Source organism: Podarcis pityusensis (genome assembly GCF_964106645.2).
Source record: "Podarcis pityusensis genome assembly, chromosome: 1".
Lineage (NCBI taxonomy): Eukaryota > Metazoa > Chordata > Lepidosauria > Squamata > Lacertidae > Podarcis > Podarcis pityusensis.
Genome location: NC_138028.1, coordinates 126,877,789 through 126,896,120, shown reverse-complemented (window position 1 = coordinate 126,896,120; position 18,332 = coordinate 126,877,789). Strand labels below are relative to the sequence as shown.

At 42.2% G+C, this 18,332-nt stretch overlaps 1 protein-coding gene across 2 annotated transcripts in view; it reads right to left on the bottom strand.

Annotated features, from left to right (window-relative positions):
• The window catches only part of PLCL1 (phospholipase C like 1 (inactive)), a 188,441-nt gene that overhangs the window by 14,885 nt on the left and 155,224 nt on the right, over positions 1-18,332 (bottom strand). For both annotated transcript variants that reach the window (XM_081015810.1, XM_081015809.1), the window contains exons 3-5: positions 15,274-15,477; positions 11,771-11,846; positions 5,228-5,337 (exon numbers count right to left, since the gene is read on the bottom strand). In XM_081015810.1, coding sequence (XP_080871936.1) covers positions 5,228-5,337; positions 11,771-11,846; positions 15,274-15,477 — 390 coding nt within the window. The remainder of the gene's footprint in view (positions 1-5,227; positions 5,338-11,770; positions 11,847-15,273; positions 15,478-18,332) is intronic.

Sequence of the window (18,332 nt, the reverse complement as noted above, 5' to 3'; positions counted from 1 at the left end):
GTAAAACATTAAACCTTAAACAGCTTCCCTATACAGGGCTGCCTTCAGGTGTTTCCTAAATGTTTTATAAAATAATAATAATTATTATTTATTGCCAGGGCAAATGAAATGTAACTGCTTCTGTTATTGTTTACCTAGCTTCAATTTTTGTTTACTTTATTTTATTTGCTAATTTACATCCAATATTTCCTCCAAGGAGCTCGAGGTAAAACTTCATTTTGTCCTCAGAAAAATCCTAATGAGATAGGTTTGGTAGATTTTGCTGACTGGCCCAAGGTCACCCAGTAAGTGGGGAATGAACTTGGGGTCACTTGTAGACGACCTGTTTACTGAGCACTCTATTCTGATTTGTTTGCAGAGAGATTAGATGACTTTGTATCCAGCAAATGTTATCCGGTACTTTCAAGTGCATTTGCCTGTCACGTTTGTTATCATAAAAAGTCAAATTTTTGGAAGCAGCCTTGTTGCACAAGAACTCCAAATCAACTTTAATTGTGCAACCTCAATTTGTCATACAGGTGGCTGTGGGTTGCCCAAAATAGCCTGTTGGGTCAAATTCCAAAGTCTGTCAGGTTTAGTTAGGCCCACCAGCCAGAGTTTTCTTATGACTGGTATAATGCATCATGCAATCATCTTATTTCCAAATATCACAACTCTCAATGTCTAAGACCAAAGCTACCTACTTTCTAAAGCAGGGTTCTTCAAAACAAGTATTTATTACAAAGAAGTAAAGATTTCTGCAAAAAAAAAAAAAAAAAAGTATTCAGCTTACAACTTAATGATAAAATTGATGCTTAAAGAAAACGCTTTGGAAAATTGAGTGGGGAGGAGATATTCCTGTTGTGAAATGCTTGGAAACAAAGCACTAAATAAAAAGAACCACTGACCTGAAGATCTCACATTCTTTGAAACAACTGGAAGCAGATCCTACTTGCTTGACAACACTTACTACATCATCCCCTGGGGTGGCTGTTTTCCAACACAAAAGCTGGCAGCCAGGAGACATGGGGAAAGTGGGTTGATTAACTACCACCTGGGAAAGATTGGGATTACAACGACGCTACCCTGAAATTATGGTAGAGTTCACTAAGAAGTTTCCATTGCTAAATAACAATCAAGTCAAAGCCCATTAAGAACACTGTCTTGTACATGAATAGGATCATGCAGGAAAAAACTATTTTTAGCCTCGTATAAGAAATGCAAAACCTAGTGCTGTCAACAAGCAAAAAGCAACTCTCATGGGGGCGTTGATAAAGTGCGTCAGCAGAAAACAAGGATACAATAGGGCTCTACAAATCTAATAACAATTGACTTGGTTTTACAAATCTTTAAAAGAGACAATTTAAAATCCACTGCCAGAATCTGGCCTAGCCTAATTGGCCTCAGGCAAAAAATCAGTGTTGGGGACAGAGGGGCACGGGCAGGAGAGGCAGTGGGACTATTCCCTAGGGTCAAGACACTATCAGTCATCCATGTTCACCTCCCTATGTCAAAAACCACTAGATCTAAATCATCCATGGAGCAGGGCAGGGAGGGGGACATAAACATATTTAATATGGTCTGGTGGCTTCTGGATTATTATTGTAAAATTTAGTTTATTACAGTACAGGGACCAGCAAAGCCTTCTGCTTGTATGAAATGAGCTCTTCATTAGGATCTGTCTGCTTATGAATAATTCAAATAACATTGTCAGTTGTGGCCTTTTTTTGCCTAAAAGGAAGAAAAAAATTGCACTTCAGAGAGATGCTAACTATAGTGTAAATGAAGTCGGGGTGAACAGATAATTCACTGCGGTTCTGGAATATTTCTGAAATGAAAAAACAAACACATCCTAGTTTTTATCTCTGCAGTGAGCTGTGTTTTGCTCCACTGGAGTATCACTGCCAAAGGTGGATGTTTGGGTGCCACAACCCTGCTCTGCTAGGAATGACAGAGCGTAATAATAAAAGAGTTTGTAAGTAATCTGCTTTTTACAATACCGCAGAGCTGGTTTCTATATAAGGCAATGCAATCAAGTGTAAAGGTATGCACACTGGGCAAATAAACCCTGATTTCACATCTACACTCAAGGGGTCTGAATTGGCAGCAACGTGACCTTGTGGTTGCAATGGATAGCTCAGTGATATATGGCAGCTGTGAAAAAGACAAATGCCATGCATGCTGGGCAGCATTAGGAAACAATTGAAAATAAAACTGCCAATGACATAATGCCATTATACAAATCTATGGTGCAGAGACATCACCTTTCCAACATAGGCCAGTATAGTTAAAGCTATGGTTTTCCCAGTAGTGATGTATGGAAGTGAGAGCTGGACCATAAAGAAGGCTGATCGCCGAAGAATTGATGCTTTTGAATTATGGTGCTGGAGGAGACTCTTGAGAGTCCCATGGACTGCAAGAAGATCAAACCTATCCATTCTTAAGGAAATCAGCCCTGAGTGCTCACTGGAAGGACAGATCGTGAAGCTGAGACTGCAGTACTTTGGCCACCTCATGAGAAGAGAAGACTCCCTGGAAAAGACCCTGATGTTGGGAAAGATGGAGGGCACAAGGAGAAGGGAACAACAGAGGACGAGATGGTTGGACAGTGTTTTCGAAGCTACCAGCATGAGTTTGACCAAACTGCGGGAGGCAGTGGAAGACAGGAGTGCCTGGCGTGCTCTGGTCCATGGGCTCACAAAGAGTCAGACACGACCAATCGACTAAACAACAACATGGTGCAGTTACACGTGGAATACTGTGGACCAGGGGTCAGCAAACCGAATTCCTGTGCCCCACAAATAACCCAGAGATGCATTTTAAATAAAAACACACATTCTACTCATGCAAATACACCAGGCAGGCCCCACAAATAACCCAGAGATGCATTTTAAATAAAAGGGCACATTCTACATCTGTAAAAACACGCTGATTCCAGCACCGATTTAGAAGGTGATTGGGCTGGATCCGGCCCCCGGGCCTTAGTTTGCCTACCCATGCTGTGGACAGTTTGAGTCGCCTTACCTCAAAGAGGATATTGTATTTCTCCCTCTCTCATAACCCTAGAACTCGGGGACTTCCAATGAAGATGGATGTTGATAGATTCAGGACGGACAAAATAAAGCATTTCTTCACACCGCACATTCTTTTTATCAGCAGAATGGTGTTCACAGGGTGTTAGAATGCAATTCTAATCATCTACAGTACACGGGCTTGTTGAGAGAGGGGAGAAACTTTTTTAAAAATTAAAAATTAACTATTGGATATATTCTTTCTCTAAAATGGTTGTCCATAGAATAGCTTGTCCTGTACTCTCCATCTCTGCTGCCCATATACTTTCCTAGTTCATAGAACTAGATAGTTCTTTTTGCCTTGCTTCAATTTTTCTAGTTCTATATTAAAGCTGAAAACATTAATTGTTGAACCAGGGACTAGTTTGCAATTTTTTCTATTTATCCTACAGTTTCAAAATTCAGTCTTTCTATCTCGCAAACCTTTATCTTGCTCAGGGAACACTACAGAAAAGATACAACTGGCTGCCAATATGGGTGGAGGCATGGTTCTTTAAGCGATTCATGAAATAATGAGTCAGGACTGAACAACAAGATGCCTCTTGCAATGAGTGAAGACATTTGTTATCTGTGGAGTCAACAGTTCCTGGTGCTCAGTAGAGATTACCTAGAATCTGACATCTCCCACACGGTGGAATGTGGCCAGATCATTCAATGTATTAATCTTATTAGCTAAACTGGATTTAGGTCTGAATAAGAAGATACCCCCACATTCATTGGCACCCTCAAATAGGGATGGGAGGGAGAGAGTCTAGTTTGGTTCACATTTTAATGGAATCTTCCTTAGTCAAACATCACAAAACAATACGGAAACCGAAATGCAACTGCTTTTTGAATTGAAACTTCCCTGAATGTTGTGATGTAGTTCTCCAGCAAAAAATGTATAATAGCATGCAAATATGCATTATATTAGGGGAAATGGCTTGCAAAAATGTATATTTTGCAAAATTGCATACAAGTATATGTACATTAGGATAAATGTGGATTAAAATACTGAATTTTCATGGGGACGGTTATTTTAGGGAGGGGGCGTTAACTGCAAACTGATGAGGAAATTGGTGAAGATTGGAAAAAATGAAAAACCAAGAGAAAGCAAAATTGGCAGATTCATCCATCCCTATGTTCAGATCCCGTTTGTTGGCATTTCCACAAGACAGCCTACACACTTTATGTTCCCAACTCACTTCCAAATCTATCACTAGATTTCTGGAAATAAAATGCTACTTTGTTGTTGTTGTTTTTAAAAATCTTAATCAAATTATTTTAATATGCTCTGGCATTTATACAACACCGCCTTATGTTGAATGAAACCAAGTTGGCTTATACACCAGCTGACAGGAGCTCTCACAAGCACAGATCTTTCCAAATCCTGCTCCCAGGGAACATTTCTAACTGGGAGACACCTAGAACTAAATATGATGCTCTGAATCTAGATTAGGTTAATCAAGATTTAATCCAACTGAAACCAATGGAACCATGAGACTAACTTAAGCCCTATTGGACTTTAATAGAGCAAAAGTACAACTAACTTACAGGACAATCCTAGTCATGTCAACTCAAAAGTAAGTCCCACTGGTTTTCAATTGGTCTTATTATCAGGTAAATGTGCATAGGGACAAAGCCTTAGTCTGGATCTTTTCTTCATGCAAAACATGCACTCTTTTGATGAGCAACGACAAGTTGCACTGTGCTAGTAGAAAACCTTATGCCAAAAGGACCATGACATAGTGCTACTTTGGATATAACCTGTAGTCATTTTAAGAACATAAGATTAGCCAGCTGGTTCAGTCCAATGGCCCATCTAGTCCAGCCTAAGGGAAGCTTGTAATCAGGACATGAACACAACAGCAGTCTGCCTACCAGCAATCCCCAGCAACTGGAATAAATTCTGTCTCACAGAAAGGACAAATCTACTTTTGGCTGTCCCCTGAAGCCAAAGAAAAACCAAAGAACTCCACAGACTATAAAATGCTTACAACCAATCTTAGTAAATTTTATTTGACTAAGGATTGCTTTAATCTCTTAATGTAATGAAATGCTCCTCTTCTTTATGATTGTCACACATCAGCATTTTCCTGCCATCATGTTAATATTCAATATTCTTTTCCTGTTAGATGTAAGCAGAAGTTTCAGACCTAGATTCTCTAGAGAAGGAAATGTGTCACTTTTGTACTTACCTTTAACACAGTGATATCCCATGCAAAACTCTCAATGGCTTTGCTGAGCTTCCTTCCTTTCAAGCCTTCCTTTGTTCCCAGGTCATGAAGCTCTTCATGCAGTTCCATTCCTAACAATATATTTGGCACATGAACAAAGGACAAGACATTGAGGGAAATGCAGTTGCATATTTAAACAACAACAACCCACATTTATGGGTTCACTGTGCCCCATGAGGATTTATATACACAGTATATGTCCACCATCCTCCTCATGCCATCCAGAAGTTTGGGGCTACAACTCTCATCAGACCCAGTCAGCAAAGTTGGTCAAAGTTCAGGGAAGATGTAATCCAAGACATTTTCCCCAGGCTGCGTGTCGAAACAGGGGTGGTTATGCAATCCTGTGGAATTGCAATTTCCACTGCATTCAGTGGAGCTCTTAGCAGAGGAAGCGTGCAGCCTTGCATCCTAGCGAAATATATAATTCATTATAGCAACAAAGCATCCATGAATCATACTGTTTCCACATGGTCAATGAAGGTAAAAAGGTAAAGGACCCATGGACGGTTAAGTCCAGCCAAAGGTGACTATGGGGTTGTGGTGCTCATCTCGCTTTCAGGCCGAGGGAGCCAGCGTTTGTCCAAAGAAAGCTTTCCGGGTCAGGTGGCCAGCATGACCAAACCGCTTCTGACACAACGGGACACCATGACAGAAACCAGAGCGCACGGAAACGCCGTTTACCTTCCCGCCACAGTGGTACCTATTTATCTACTTGCACTGGTGTGCTTTTGAACTGCTAGGTTGGCAGGAACAGGGACCCAGCAACGAGAGCTCACCCTGTCACGGGGATTTGAACCGCCAACCTTTTGATCGGCAAGCCAAGAGGCTCAGTGGTTTAGACCACAGCGCCACCCGCATCCCACATGGTCAAAGAGGTAGCAAAGGAATAGTGGCAAAAACAACAAACAAACAAAACCACGGCAGGCAATGTTTCTCCAAGCCTCTTCTCAACTCCTCCTGAGAATATTCCAAAGGGAATTTGAGGAAGGATATCCCGGAGATGCTTACTGTTAACCATGAGCAGTAACTTAACATTTAGTTCTGGTTCATACTCACTAAAGCATGCACCTCAAAGCAGTACCTGGGCCACTACCGCATGGAAGAGGCAGGCTCCTTGGGGCAATTTAGGTGAGCACAGTGGGCAAAGCCACACTCCCATACAAATGGTTATTGCAACAGGGAGCTGCCTCTGAAGATGGCTCGGAAACTTCAGCTGCTGCAGAATTCAGTGGCCAGGATGCAAGATGGTTTGAGCATATAACACCAATCCATGACTTACTGCACTGGATGCCAGTTAGTTTCCGGATCCAATTCAAAGTGCTGGTTTTGACCTATAAAGCTTTAAAGGGCTCAGGACATCAATACCTCAAGCACTGCCTATCCCCATATGAACCAACCCAGACTCTGCAAAAATCATTTGAGACCCTTCTTCATGTTCTCCTTCCACAAAAGGTGTGAAGGGTGGCAATACAAAAAAAAGGGTCTTTTCTGCAGTGGCCCCCTGTTTGTGGAATGCTCTTCCCAGGGAGGCTCGCCTGGTATCATCATATACCTTTAGGCACCAGGCAAAAAACTTTCTCTAAAACCAAGCTTTTGGCCTTTATCTGTGGCCTTTTAGAAGTGGGTGGGAGGTTTTTAATGTATCCCCCCCCCCTTGGTTTTGTACCTATGTGGAGTTTTTTGTCTGCCTGTCTGCCACTTTGGGTTGCCTTGGGCAAGATAAAGTGACTAACAAATTTATTAAGTAAATAAATAATCCAGCCGAGGGAGTTATGGCCGCCCATCAGTTCATATGTTAAGTTCCTCATAAGAGGGCTGCACCTGTTGGACCACTCTGTATAAGGAAATTGGTCTCAGTCCAATGTGTACTCCTATAGACCCCCTGTTTGTTACCGTATTTTTCTGTGTATAAGACGAGCTGGAGATTGTCAGCGGCTATTAGGCGTGTTATTGGTGGCCGTGGCAAGGTCTGGTGTTGATTGGATGTCGCTGCAGCAATTGGGCTGGTGATTGGTGGCTTCTGCTGTCGAGGGGACAGACGATAGGTGGTTCTTGTGACGCGTGCGAGTGTCAGAATAGGTCAGATGGGTGAGCGATTTTCTGCAATCCCCCCCCCCCATTTTCTTAATTTGGAGTCCCCCAAAAAACAGGGGCATCTTATACACGGGAGCGTGTTATACATGGAAAAATATGGTATTTCCTCTGCCATAAGATGAGCCATGTTTTTTTAACGTGTGATATTTTACTGTATTTTTGGTTTCTATGGAAGCCGCCCAGAGTGGCTGGGGAGGCCCAGCCAGATGGGCGGGGTATAAATAATAAATTATTATCATTATTATTATTATCAGACCAAAGCCCACCTAGTCCAGCACTCTGCTCTCACAGAACAGCACCCTCCCCACCTGAGATTCCCAGCAACTAGTAGTCAAAGGTATGCTGCCATGGGAATGCTCCAGGTAGGGAATATGAGCATCTGTGAATAGGGCAATCAACTCTGGCTTGCATCCATAGGCACAAGCAGTGTATCTAGTAAAACAGAACACACTGCTGAAAAGGCACCAGAATTATCATGATGAAGATGTATAGCCCCAGTTAGCTGTGCTGTCGGCAATTCCCCTGTGCACAGTAATGTGATTGTTCTTCTCAGAGAAAGAAATGTTTATTTATTTGTTTGTATGTTTTTGTACAAGTAGAGGACCTTGGACCTAGCTGCAAAGAATTAAACGCAGATAGGCTGTAGCAAAATAACACAATTACCTTAATTTGGCTGCGTCAGTGGAAAAAATATTGAATGCAGTTAAACCAATTCGAGCCTTAGTTATATGGGCTTCATCTCATTCAGTTGCTTTAGTAATATTAATCCAGTTACTAAATGGAATAAGCTCTGTTTAAACAAGGTTTTAACGAAGTAAGCAAGACTGTTACTGAGGTTTGTGCTGCTTTAACTAGATTACTTCTAAAATCAATTTAATTAAGCTGATGATACTTTCTAATTAAGGTAATCTCTAAAACAGATGACATGCGTGCACACACTCACAGAAGGAGTAAGGCTTTGGGTCATCTAGATACAATAGGCAGAACAAATCATTCACCACTTTGGTTTGACAGTTGGCTCCCTACCCCCAAGTGAGAATCTTTGTTGTCAGATTCAAAAGCAGAGCTAAGAGATGCTCACAGAAAAACTTACTTAGCCTGCTTGGCTCATACTACAGTAACACTATGGTTTGCCGTATTTAAACACCAACATGGTTTCGAAAAATTATTTAACCAGTCCATGCTAAGGAAAACTCCTCCTGTCCTTAAGACTTCAGCAAATGCCTTCTGCAGTTGTAGCGGGAAGGTACTTTAATCCCACCCTGGGACCTTCAAGTGAAGAGTGGGCTATAAACATTTCAAATGAATGAATGAATGAATGAATAGTATTGCTTGTGACCTAAGGCACCGGCTGTGAGGCTGAGGGATTAGAGCAGGCACCCCCAAACTCGGCCCTCCAGCTGTTTTGGGACTACAACTCCCATCATCCCTAGCTAACAGGACCACTGGTCAGGGATGATGGGAACTGTAGTCCCAAAACAGCTGGTGAGCTGGATTAGATGCCTGGATTAGAGAGCAATCCACAGAACCCTTTGGATTTGCCTCTATAACTCAGAACGCATGAAGTGAATGTGTACTATACCAGCTGTTAAACGCCAATCAGACTGTTATCCCACCCACCAAATTTATTATTCATTTATGAATCACCTTTAACACATGACTCAAGGCGATTTGCAGTCATATCATAAAAATGGAGAAAATTGTTTCAAAAACAATACAAACACACACACACAAAAACTGAAAAGAGGTTTAGAAACAATGAAAATAAACACATTTTCTTCCAGCTGGAAAAATATCCAATTAAATTGGTTTTATTCTTATGATGCTCATATGTCTGAAATTTATGGATCACACAGCCGACCTTGTTCTATTTCTTCTTCTTACAATCAATGATTTTGACAATGAAACTTTAAACAAATTGAATAAGGTGCTGTGATATGGATAGGATGCTTTAAAGCCGGAAGATGTTCTCTCTAGGATATCATACTTTGAGATTATAAGTTGTTCTGTGGCCTACTATATATTATTGTGCACGTTTCATCTTGGACTGCTGTTATTCTTGAATACAACCATCAATACAAACTTCCCCAAGACAGATCATATAACCTACATCGTCTTGTGCTCTGCTTTGCTCCAGGGGTTTTGAGTCTGGAGCAAGAAGATAAACTTGTATGGGAGATGTAGGTTATGAGCTACCCTGGGAAAGTTTGCACTGATGGCCATATTACAGCAGGGGTGGGGAACTGAATCCCGACAAAGAGCTGGATCCAGAACTGGCCCACCATGCGCAAGTGGAGCTTGTGCTTATAAAAAACCGCAGGCTGTTCATCTCAGCGTAATCGCAAGTCACCCCCTTCCAGAAAGAATATCATACGTCAAATCTCACACGTCAGGATGTATGGAGTTTACTGGAAGTAATTTTGATGCTTTCTTTTTTAATGTAAATTTGCTCAGAACTTGTGGCATTAGTTAAAAGCCTTGCTTTGTAAGCCCTCCCATTTGTAGACAAAGTGACAACCACCCTAACCATTTACCAATCCTAGGATGCCTGTTTGACAAAAGTAATCCCGCACCCTGCCCACTTATTTTATGACTGTATTTTCTGCCATCATAAAAAGCTGTACCTTTCCGGTCAATTAGTTCAATGCAAGGATAATGGATCAAACAGCCGTAGTTAAATGCTCCCGTCTCATTGATTTCAGTGAAAGAGACCTTAGTGCATGCTTGTAGGGAGGGCAGGGGCTTAAACTGCACAGCTTAAGTAGCTGCTTTTACACACTCGGATACTATTTCAGAGGTTTTTCCTCCTGTACAACACAGTAGTACTCGGGGCACTGCTGTTCTCCCGGCTTCGGAGAGCAGCCCATCGCTGGCACTTCCCAGACCAAGAAGGGGAGCGGGGAGGTGTGGATTGCTCAGAGCTGTCCAGTTGGGCAATGGCAAGAGTATCAGATTGGCTCGGCCATGCTGTGTCAGCACAGTCCTGAGCTCTCCATGCCACTTCCCCTCTGCTAAATTCCAGTGATGTGATGTGTCCGAAACAAGGAGCGCAGTGCTGGTCCCCCACTGCACCACCACATGGGTCTCTAATGTTACCACAGGAACCCTGGGGGTATGGGAGCACTCGTGCCACCTTTCATGATGTGAAAAAAAACCTGCCCTGCCATTTTCCGAACGTTCCTTTTTAAACTCTTTTGGCATTTAATTTCTTGAATCCTCTGTGTCCCCTCTCCAGTATTACAGACCATATCTGACCTGTTCAATGAGAGAGGGGGCAGTGCTATGAATGGACGATCCCATAGGCATTCTGGTTGGTCACTGTGAGAAGATGATGTTGGACTAGCTCCCCAATAACAGCCTCCCCCATTATTATTATTATTATTATTATTATTATTAGAATTTATATGGATGCGGGGGGCGCTGTGGGTTAAACCACAGACCCTAGGGCTTGCTGATCAGAAAGTCAGTGGTTCGAATCCCTGCAATGGGGTGAGCTCCCATTGCTCGGTCCCTGCTCCTGCCAACCTAGCAGTTCAAAAGCACGAAGTGCAAGTAGATAAATAGGTACCGCTCCGGCAGGAAGGTAAACGGCGTTTCCGTGCACTGCTCTGGTTCGCCAGAAGCGGCTTAGTCATGCTGGCCACATGACCTGGAAGCTGTATGCCCACTCCCTCGGCCAATAAAGCGAGATGAGCGCCGCAACCCCAGAGTCGGTCACGACTGGACCTAATGGTCAGGGGTTCCTTTCTCTTTACCACCCTGTACCTGGAGGTCTCAGGGCAGTTCACAGAAAAGATCAACATAAAAACAACAATATATATACAATCAAAATAAAAACAACAACCCAATAACACACACACACAAAAGAGCAGCATTTTAAAAGGGTATAGGATGTCAATCAGATCAACCAAAGGCCTAATTAAAAAGGAACGTTTTTCCTGGCACCTAAAGATGTATAATGAAGGTGCCAGGCGACCTTCCCTGGGGAGAGCATTCCACAGACAGGGAGCCACTGCAGAGAAGGCCTGTTCTCCTGTTGCCACCCTCTGGACCTCTTAAGGAGGCACACGAAGGAAGGCCTCAGAAGATGATCTCAGGGTCCAGGTAGGTTCATATGGGAAGAAGTGGCAGTCCTTGAGCTATTGCGGTCCTGAGCCGTTTAAGGCTTTATAGGTCAAAACCAGCACTTTCAATTGGGCCCCGAAACTAATTGATAGCCAGTGTAGTTGGACCCTAATCTTTGGACTACAACTCCCACAAGTCCCCATCAGCACAACCCTGCTCCCACCTCCTGCAGCAAGGAGGGATATTGTATGCTTAATGGGCAAGAGCTAAAATGGAAAAATATTTGGGATGATTATTGCCAAGGAAGTCTCTTGGGTATATTTAAAACTGAAAGAGGGTTACCTGCTTTCTGGCACTGAACTATCTTGTCGTAAACAGCATCTGATGTTTCTATAAGGAATCTGCTTTCTTGAATCATCTGTCAGGGAAAATAAAACAAGAAAAGTTGCTTTTACCAGCTTTGCCTCTCAGGCCAGAATCCCTATGTCAAAAAGCCCTTATTCATTCACTCCTCTAAAACGCTCCCCATTTTGTAACAGAAAAAAATGATAAGGGAGATTCAATGAACAGTTTATGTCAATTAGGCATTATCTTGACAGACAGGGGGAAATGCAAGATACAATGTCAGGAGGAAATGAAGGCAGGAGACAGACAATTACAAGCTTAAGGACATCAATGCCTTGGGTACTTCCAAACGAGCAAAGCTGTCTCTCCAGTTGCAATCATGCACATACTTAACTTTGGAGTTGTTTCTCTGAAATCAGCAGGCCTTCCACGTGAACCTCCATGGCATTCATCAATCAACTGCGTCTTATCTCTTTCATGATGCTGCCAAATGTTTCATCCAACTGTTAGGTGACGCATTTGTGAGCATCAAGTGTAAGGTAAGAGTCTAGGGCCCACCATTTCGCATTCCCACACAATGGATGAAGAATAAGGGGAGAGCCGACATGATGCTGTTTCCACCCAGCTCTCATTTAAAAGCAGGGACAACTGTAATTTTTATCACTGAGAAGACCGGGAGTGCAGAGCCTCCAAAGAATTAATCACAGTTAAAGTAAAAAATCAAGCTTCACAATACTTCATGGGGGAGGGGGAGTCATGCTACACTTTGTCTCCTTTTTAAATAATGCTGAATGGAAGCACCAGTACTGAGTTTGCACAGTGGGGAAGCACAGGATCTCAAATAACTGTGAATACCAAAAAACAAAACAAAAGTAACCCTTAAAGAATGTTTATTAAATTATGCAGTTATTGGGAGGGAAAGTGGACAGTGCACTCCTTTAAACATCTAAAAGGCATCCCCAATTCTTGCTTAGTGACATTCCATGCAAACACAATCCAGCAGACATCAAAGCAAAAGCAATGTGCATTGTGTGAAGTTTTACAACCAAAGCCCCAACACTTTCATAATGAGGAACTTTTACCCAGAGCAGACCTACTGAAAGGTTTTTCTGTGGCACCCAGAAGTTGACTATATATCTGTGTGTGTGTAGCTTATAGATTATAGATATAGATATACATATAAATATAGATATAGATATAGATGATATAGATATAGACATAGACATAGACATATAGACTCTCTCTCTCTCTCTCTCTCTCTCTCTCTCTCTCTCTCAAAAAGATTTGCCACACCTGCACTAGACCATTTAATCGAATGGTCTGTGGGCAAGACTGTATATGGGATTATTAAATAAAAACAAAGATCAGTTTACAGTTTAAGCATTTTGACTTAAGGTGACTTGTATGTCCAGTTCTAAAGGCGGCACGGCAGCCATCAGTGGTGAGGCATATAGTTGTCAAGAGAAAGAAAAATGAGAATCAGACAAACGCTCTTTGTCTGTTTATACGGGATAAAGCCAATAAAACAGGCAGTTAATTGTTAGAAAGATAATTACTAAGGGTCTCTGAGCAACTGCATCTGCTTTGTGTGAAATATTGGAGCATTTCATGCACCACTGAACACGCACTGCCACGTAGACGAATTTCCTTCAAAAATGTATTCACATGACTACTTTACAAATACACACAAATCTCAATCACTCAAAAAGTGTATTATAATGTATTTAATGAGAAATTACACACACACACACAAACACACTTGCAGTCCAATCCAATATGAGTTTTGCTCAGAAACAAAACCAATTTCTGTTGGTGTGGTTTACTTTCAAGCAAATACATCATTAGGCTATAGTTCTCTACATGTTATTTACTAGTCAGTCGACCCCACTGAACAAAATGGGGCTAACTTCTGACTAAACCTGCACTGAATCAAGCTGCAAGATCCGTGGGTCACTGATTTTAAAGGACACCTATTAAAAGATTTACACCCTAACCCAGGTATCAATACCATCATTTCCATATTCAGGTACATGTCTCTTAAATTCAGGAATCAGGATTATTGGGTTGTTCTTGTTTTTATTTTGATTATGTATTTTCTGTTTTTATATTGTGATTTTATGCTGTGAACCACCCTGAGATCTGTAGATATAGGATGGTATACAAATAGGACTGCCTTAAGATGTCTTCTGAATGTCAGGTAGTTGTTTATCTCTTTGACATCTGATGGAAGGGCATTCCACAGGGCGGGTGCCACTACCGAGAAGGCCCTCTCTCTGGTTCCCTGTAGCTTTGCTTCTTGCAATGAGGGAACCGCCAGAAGGCCCTCAGCGCTGGACCTCAGTAATAACACCCACTAAAATCCTACCATATACTGGCTCAAGTTCCTAAGCCTAAGAACTACATAGCTAATCTCAAAAGCCAGTGCGAGCCAGTGTGAGCCAGTGGCAAGTTGGGGGCTCCGCAAAACTGCTTGGCTGAGGTGAGGCCAGCCATGCACTCCTCAGCCAAGCAGTTTAAAGAAAAGGAGGGAGGAACAAGCTTTATCAGAGCCTTGCTGATACAGCTTGACTCTCACTCTGTGCTGGCATGAGGGGCAGACTGCGATAGCAGTTTCACTCAGCGGTATATCGCTGGTGAAACCGCCGCAGCTCTGAGTCCCTCTGTCTCCAGCAGCCAGATGCAGGAGATGGAGAGAATCAGGAGTGGTAATGGTTTCACTAGCAATATACCACTGAGTGAAACCCCCACACAGTCTGCCCCTCATACCGGTCCTGGGCAATATATCAATATATCACCCAGGCCTACTCCCCATGCAGAGTCGCCTGTCGCCACCTTTGAATATCTTTTTTAGCATCAGGCAAAAACATTTCTTTTCTGCTAGGCCTTTCCCTTTTAATTATCCGTGGCCTCCTTCAGTGAGTGGGACCTTTTAGTGCTGCCTTTTGAAAAGATGAATGCGTTTTAGATTTTCCTCTTTTTTATTATTATTATCCTGGTTAAATTTATGTTTAATTGATTTATTGTTGTAAGTCACTTTGAGTTTGTTTTGTTAAAAAAGTGATTAATAAGTTTAAATAATTAATTATGCTTTCTTCTCACATCTCCCTATCACACATCTTCTGCCCCATTTGTGTACTAACATGGTTATCTGACGCTTCTGGCAACTGGGAGAAAAATATTTATTTCCAAGTGGAAAACATTAAATCCATTTTGTATATATAACAGGACAGATACCAATACAGACCAGTGGTTGTCAAGATGCTCCTCTATCCTATTTGGGAAAGGTAGAAGATGCTACACAGGGAAAGGCATTGATCGTCTTAAAAGGCTTGGTGCTGATGTTTATTTTTATATAAATTCAATATAAACAAACAAACAAAGTTGAGTTTGGGGAAACACAAGGCATAAGCCAATATGAAAGTCTCTGAGAAACAGAGTTGGCTCATGTTATTTCCAATATAAACCAGATAACAACAACAACCAAAAAAACCACACCATACCAGGTCGTATGCCGCTAGAACCTTCTTCTGCACATCCGTCAATGTCCCCAAAGGTTCTAGGTAGGGGAAGTTGTCTTTCATACAGAGGGCCACTGAGGGAACATTTTCGCTGTTCATAAGGCGTGAGGACAAGGTCAAAATGCACTGCTTCAGATTGGTAATTGGTGGGAGTCCACAAAGCTCTTTAAGAGACACAATTGCATTCTGTTGAGGAAAATAAAAGCATCAGTTTATACTTACGGCAGGGAATCATTCCAATTTATTTTATAGAGCTAACTGTAAATGTAATGAGGAACACTGGACTCTTGGTCCTTAGAAGTGGTCCTTAGAGACAGAGCCGACGCCAGGTTTGAGGAGACCTGCTATGGTGTCCTAGTGAGCCCCCCCCCCCCATACACTGCTGAGTGGGGCAGCAACATGCTACCCAGCTAGCCAAAAGAATGCCAGGTGAGAAGCTGCCATCTTAATTTCCCCAGGATGCTTCTCAGTCCGACATCAGAGCCCCAGAGGCACTCCAGGGAAATGATAATCACAGCGACTGCAACTTAATCACTTGGTACTTCTCTTTTGAATGCTGGAAACTTTTTAAAAAGGAAGCCACAAGCAGGAGCTGAGGGCCCTCTGAGAACCATGGGCTCCACCATTCCTGTCAACTTGTCAGATGCTGATTTCAAGCCTGCTTAGGGATCTCGAGAAAAATTCAAGGCTTAATTTTCTTCAAGAACATGCAATAGACTGAGCTCTATTTTATTCTATTTTTATCAGCATTCAAGTTTGCTTTTTTTCTTAATGAACTGTCTCCTAAAATGTGTGCTCATATGCATGAGCCTTAAAATATTTCTCTTGTATTTCCTTTTAAGACAAAAATAGAAAGGTATCTGCTTGATTTTCCTGAAATACTCAAAACTAGAGTCAGGGTGTATTTAATGTCTCACTGAATAGTAATGTGTGCCCAGTATTTTTAACCTATATTTTCAGGCTATAGTTAAAGGCAGAAGACTTGTCAGCATTCAATAAAGGGCACAAGCTTCCATAGTGGCACAGCTGCATCCTCTGACTGACACATTGCATAAGGAGTCAGTTTACAAGTCATACCAGGAGACTACAGACACAACCAAAAACCAATTTTCCGTTTCAAGCAGGCATTAAGGAAACCTGGGGGACTCAGGTGGCACTGTGGTCTAGACCACTGAGCCTCTTGGGCTTGCTGATCAGAAGGTTGGCAGTTCAAATCCCCGCGACAGGGTGAGCTCCCGTTGCTCGGGCCCAGCTCCTGCCACCCCAGCAGTTTGAAAGCACGTCAAAGTGCAAGTAGATAAATAGGTACTGCTCTGGCAGGAAGGAAATGGCGTTTCCATGCGCTGCTCTGGTTTTGGTGTTCCGTTGCACCAGAAGTGGCTTAGTCATGCTGGCCACATGACCTGGAAAACTGTCTCCGGACAAATGACGGCTCCCTTGGCCTGTAAAGCGAGATGAGCGCCGCAACCCCAGAGTCGTCTGCGACTGGACTTAACTGTCAGGGGTCCTTTACCTTTTAAGGAAACCTGGGATATATACACCTTGGTATGCTAGCACCCAATAAGTCTATAGGATAAGCCATTTATTTCCTTTAGGGAACTCTTCCAGAAAGCTGGACACATTATATATGCCCTATCAGTTCTTTTTCATGCACTGAGAAAGACAGCTCCGAAAAAGCACTGAGGAGAAGAGGTGCAACTCCCTCCCAGATCTAGCTCACCCCTACTGGGCATGGAGCCACAACACAAGCTTCCTGGAAGTGGGGTTGCTTCCACTTACCAGGTGAGAAAGAGATGTGTTTCCCCAGCACTGCATCCACCTTGCCTCTTAATCCCCCTCCCCATAAGCAGCAGCACCCCACTCCCAGGAAGCAAGGGAATGAACAAACCAATCAAACGTTCAACATTACAGCAGTGGACTCTCTCCCAAGTACAAGGGAACTGAAGGATGCTGTGTGATGCAGTATGAACCTTATAGCAATCTAATTTAAATTATTATCCATTACACATGTGTTTAGTCGCCGCCTAAACCTCTTCGGCTGCCACAAACCATTTTGTTGCTTATCAAGTTCAGCAGTAGCAGATTTGGAGAGAGTACAAAATTCCATTACAGACACTGCGTTGCTCCAAAGGCCACCTGAATCCCATCAATCCCAAATTATACAAATTGGCACTGAACTTGCATTCTGCTACATACCATTGTAATCCAAGTAGGACAGAAAATGAATGGAACATCTGTGTGTATGAAAGTAATTATAGTCTATAAAAGTGAAAGAGCAACTCTCCATCATTTGGCTATACTAACATTTCTCGTTTTGAGTAGGGCTTTTTTCTCTCTTTTTCTGTACAAGCATATTTACAAACCAGTTCCCAACAGGAATTTAGAAAAACAGCGCTTTTAGATATAATTAAATCAGCTGCTCTCTCTATCTTCTGACAGACGGCAAAGGGTGTTGTCATCTAAATGCATATTGAAACCTCATTCATTTTTGTGCTAAATGTAATTTGGCTTTAAGGTGTTTCAATAGCAAGATCTGTATTTTCTCACCACTTGCTTATACATTACGGTAAGGATAAAACTGTTTGCATGAACTGTAGACATGTACTTTCACTTGATTAAAAAAGTTCCATGTCTGCGATTCAATCCTTCATCTTTAAAACATGTTGAAAAGAAGGATGCAGCAGGGGGGGCACACCAAGTTTTATAGAACAAATGAATTAATCCTTTATGGGGAACTTTAAACCCTTGTGTGGGACCTGCATAAATATACGTTATTTTTCCTGGTGGAAAATTTTAATTTATTGAAGAACATTCCTATTAACAGAAGACAGTAGACTACTAGTCCTGTAACATTTCATGAAACTCTGACTTCTAACTTCTTTCAGTGCCAAATCTGGTGCACACAAGAACACTGTTCTTAGTGTGCAGGGACTACAGTGGATTTTAGCATGTTTTTGGTGCTGGGCTGCATCATCAAGTCTGTGTAATACAGAGATATACATACAAACATACACTGAGAGTATGCAGTCATGTATTAATTA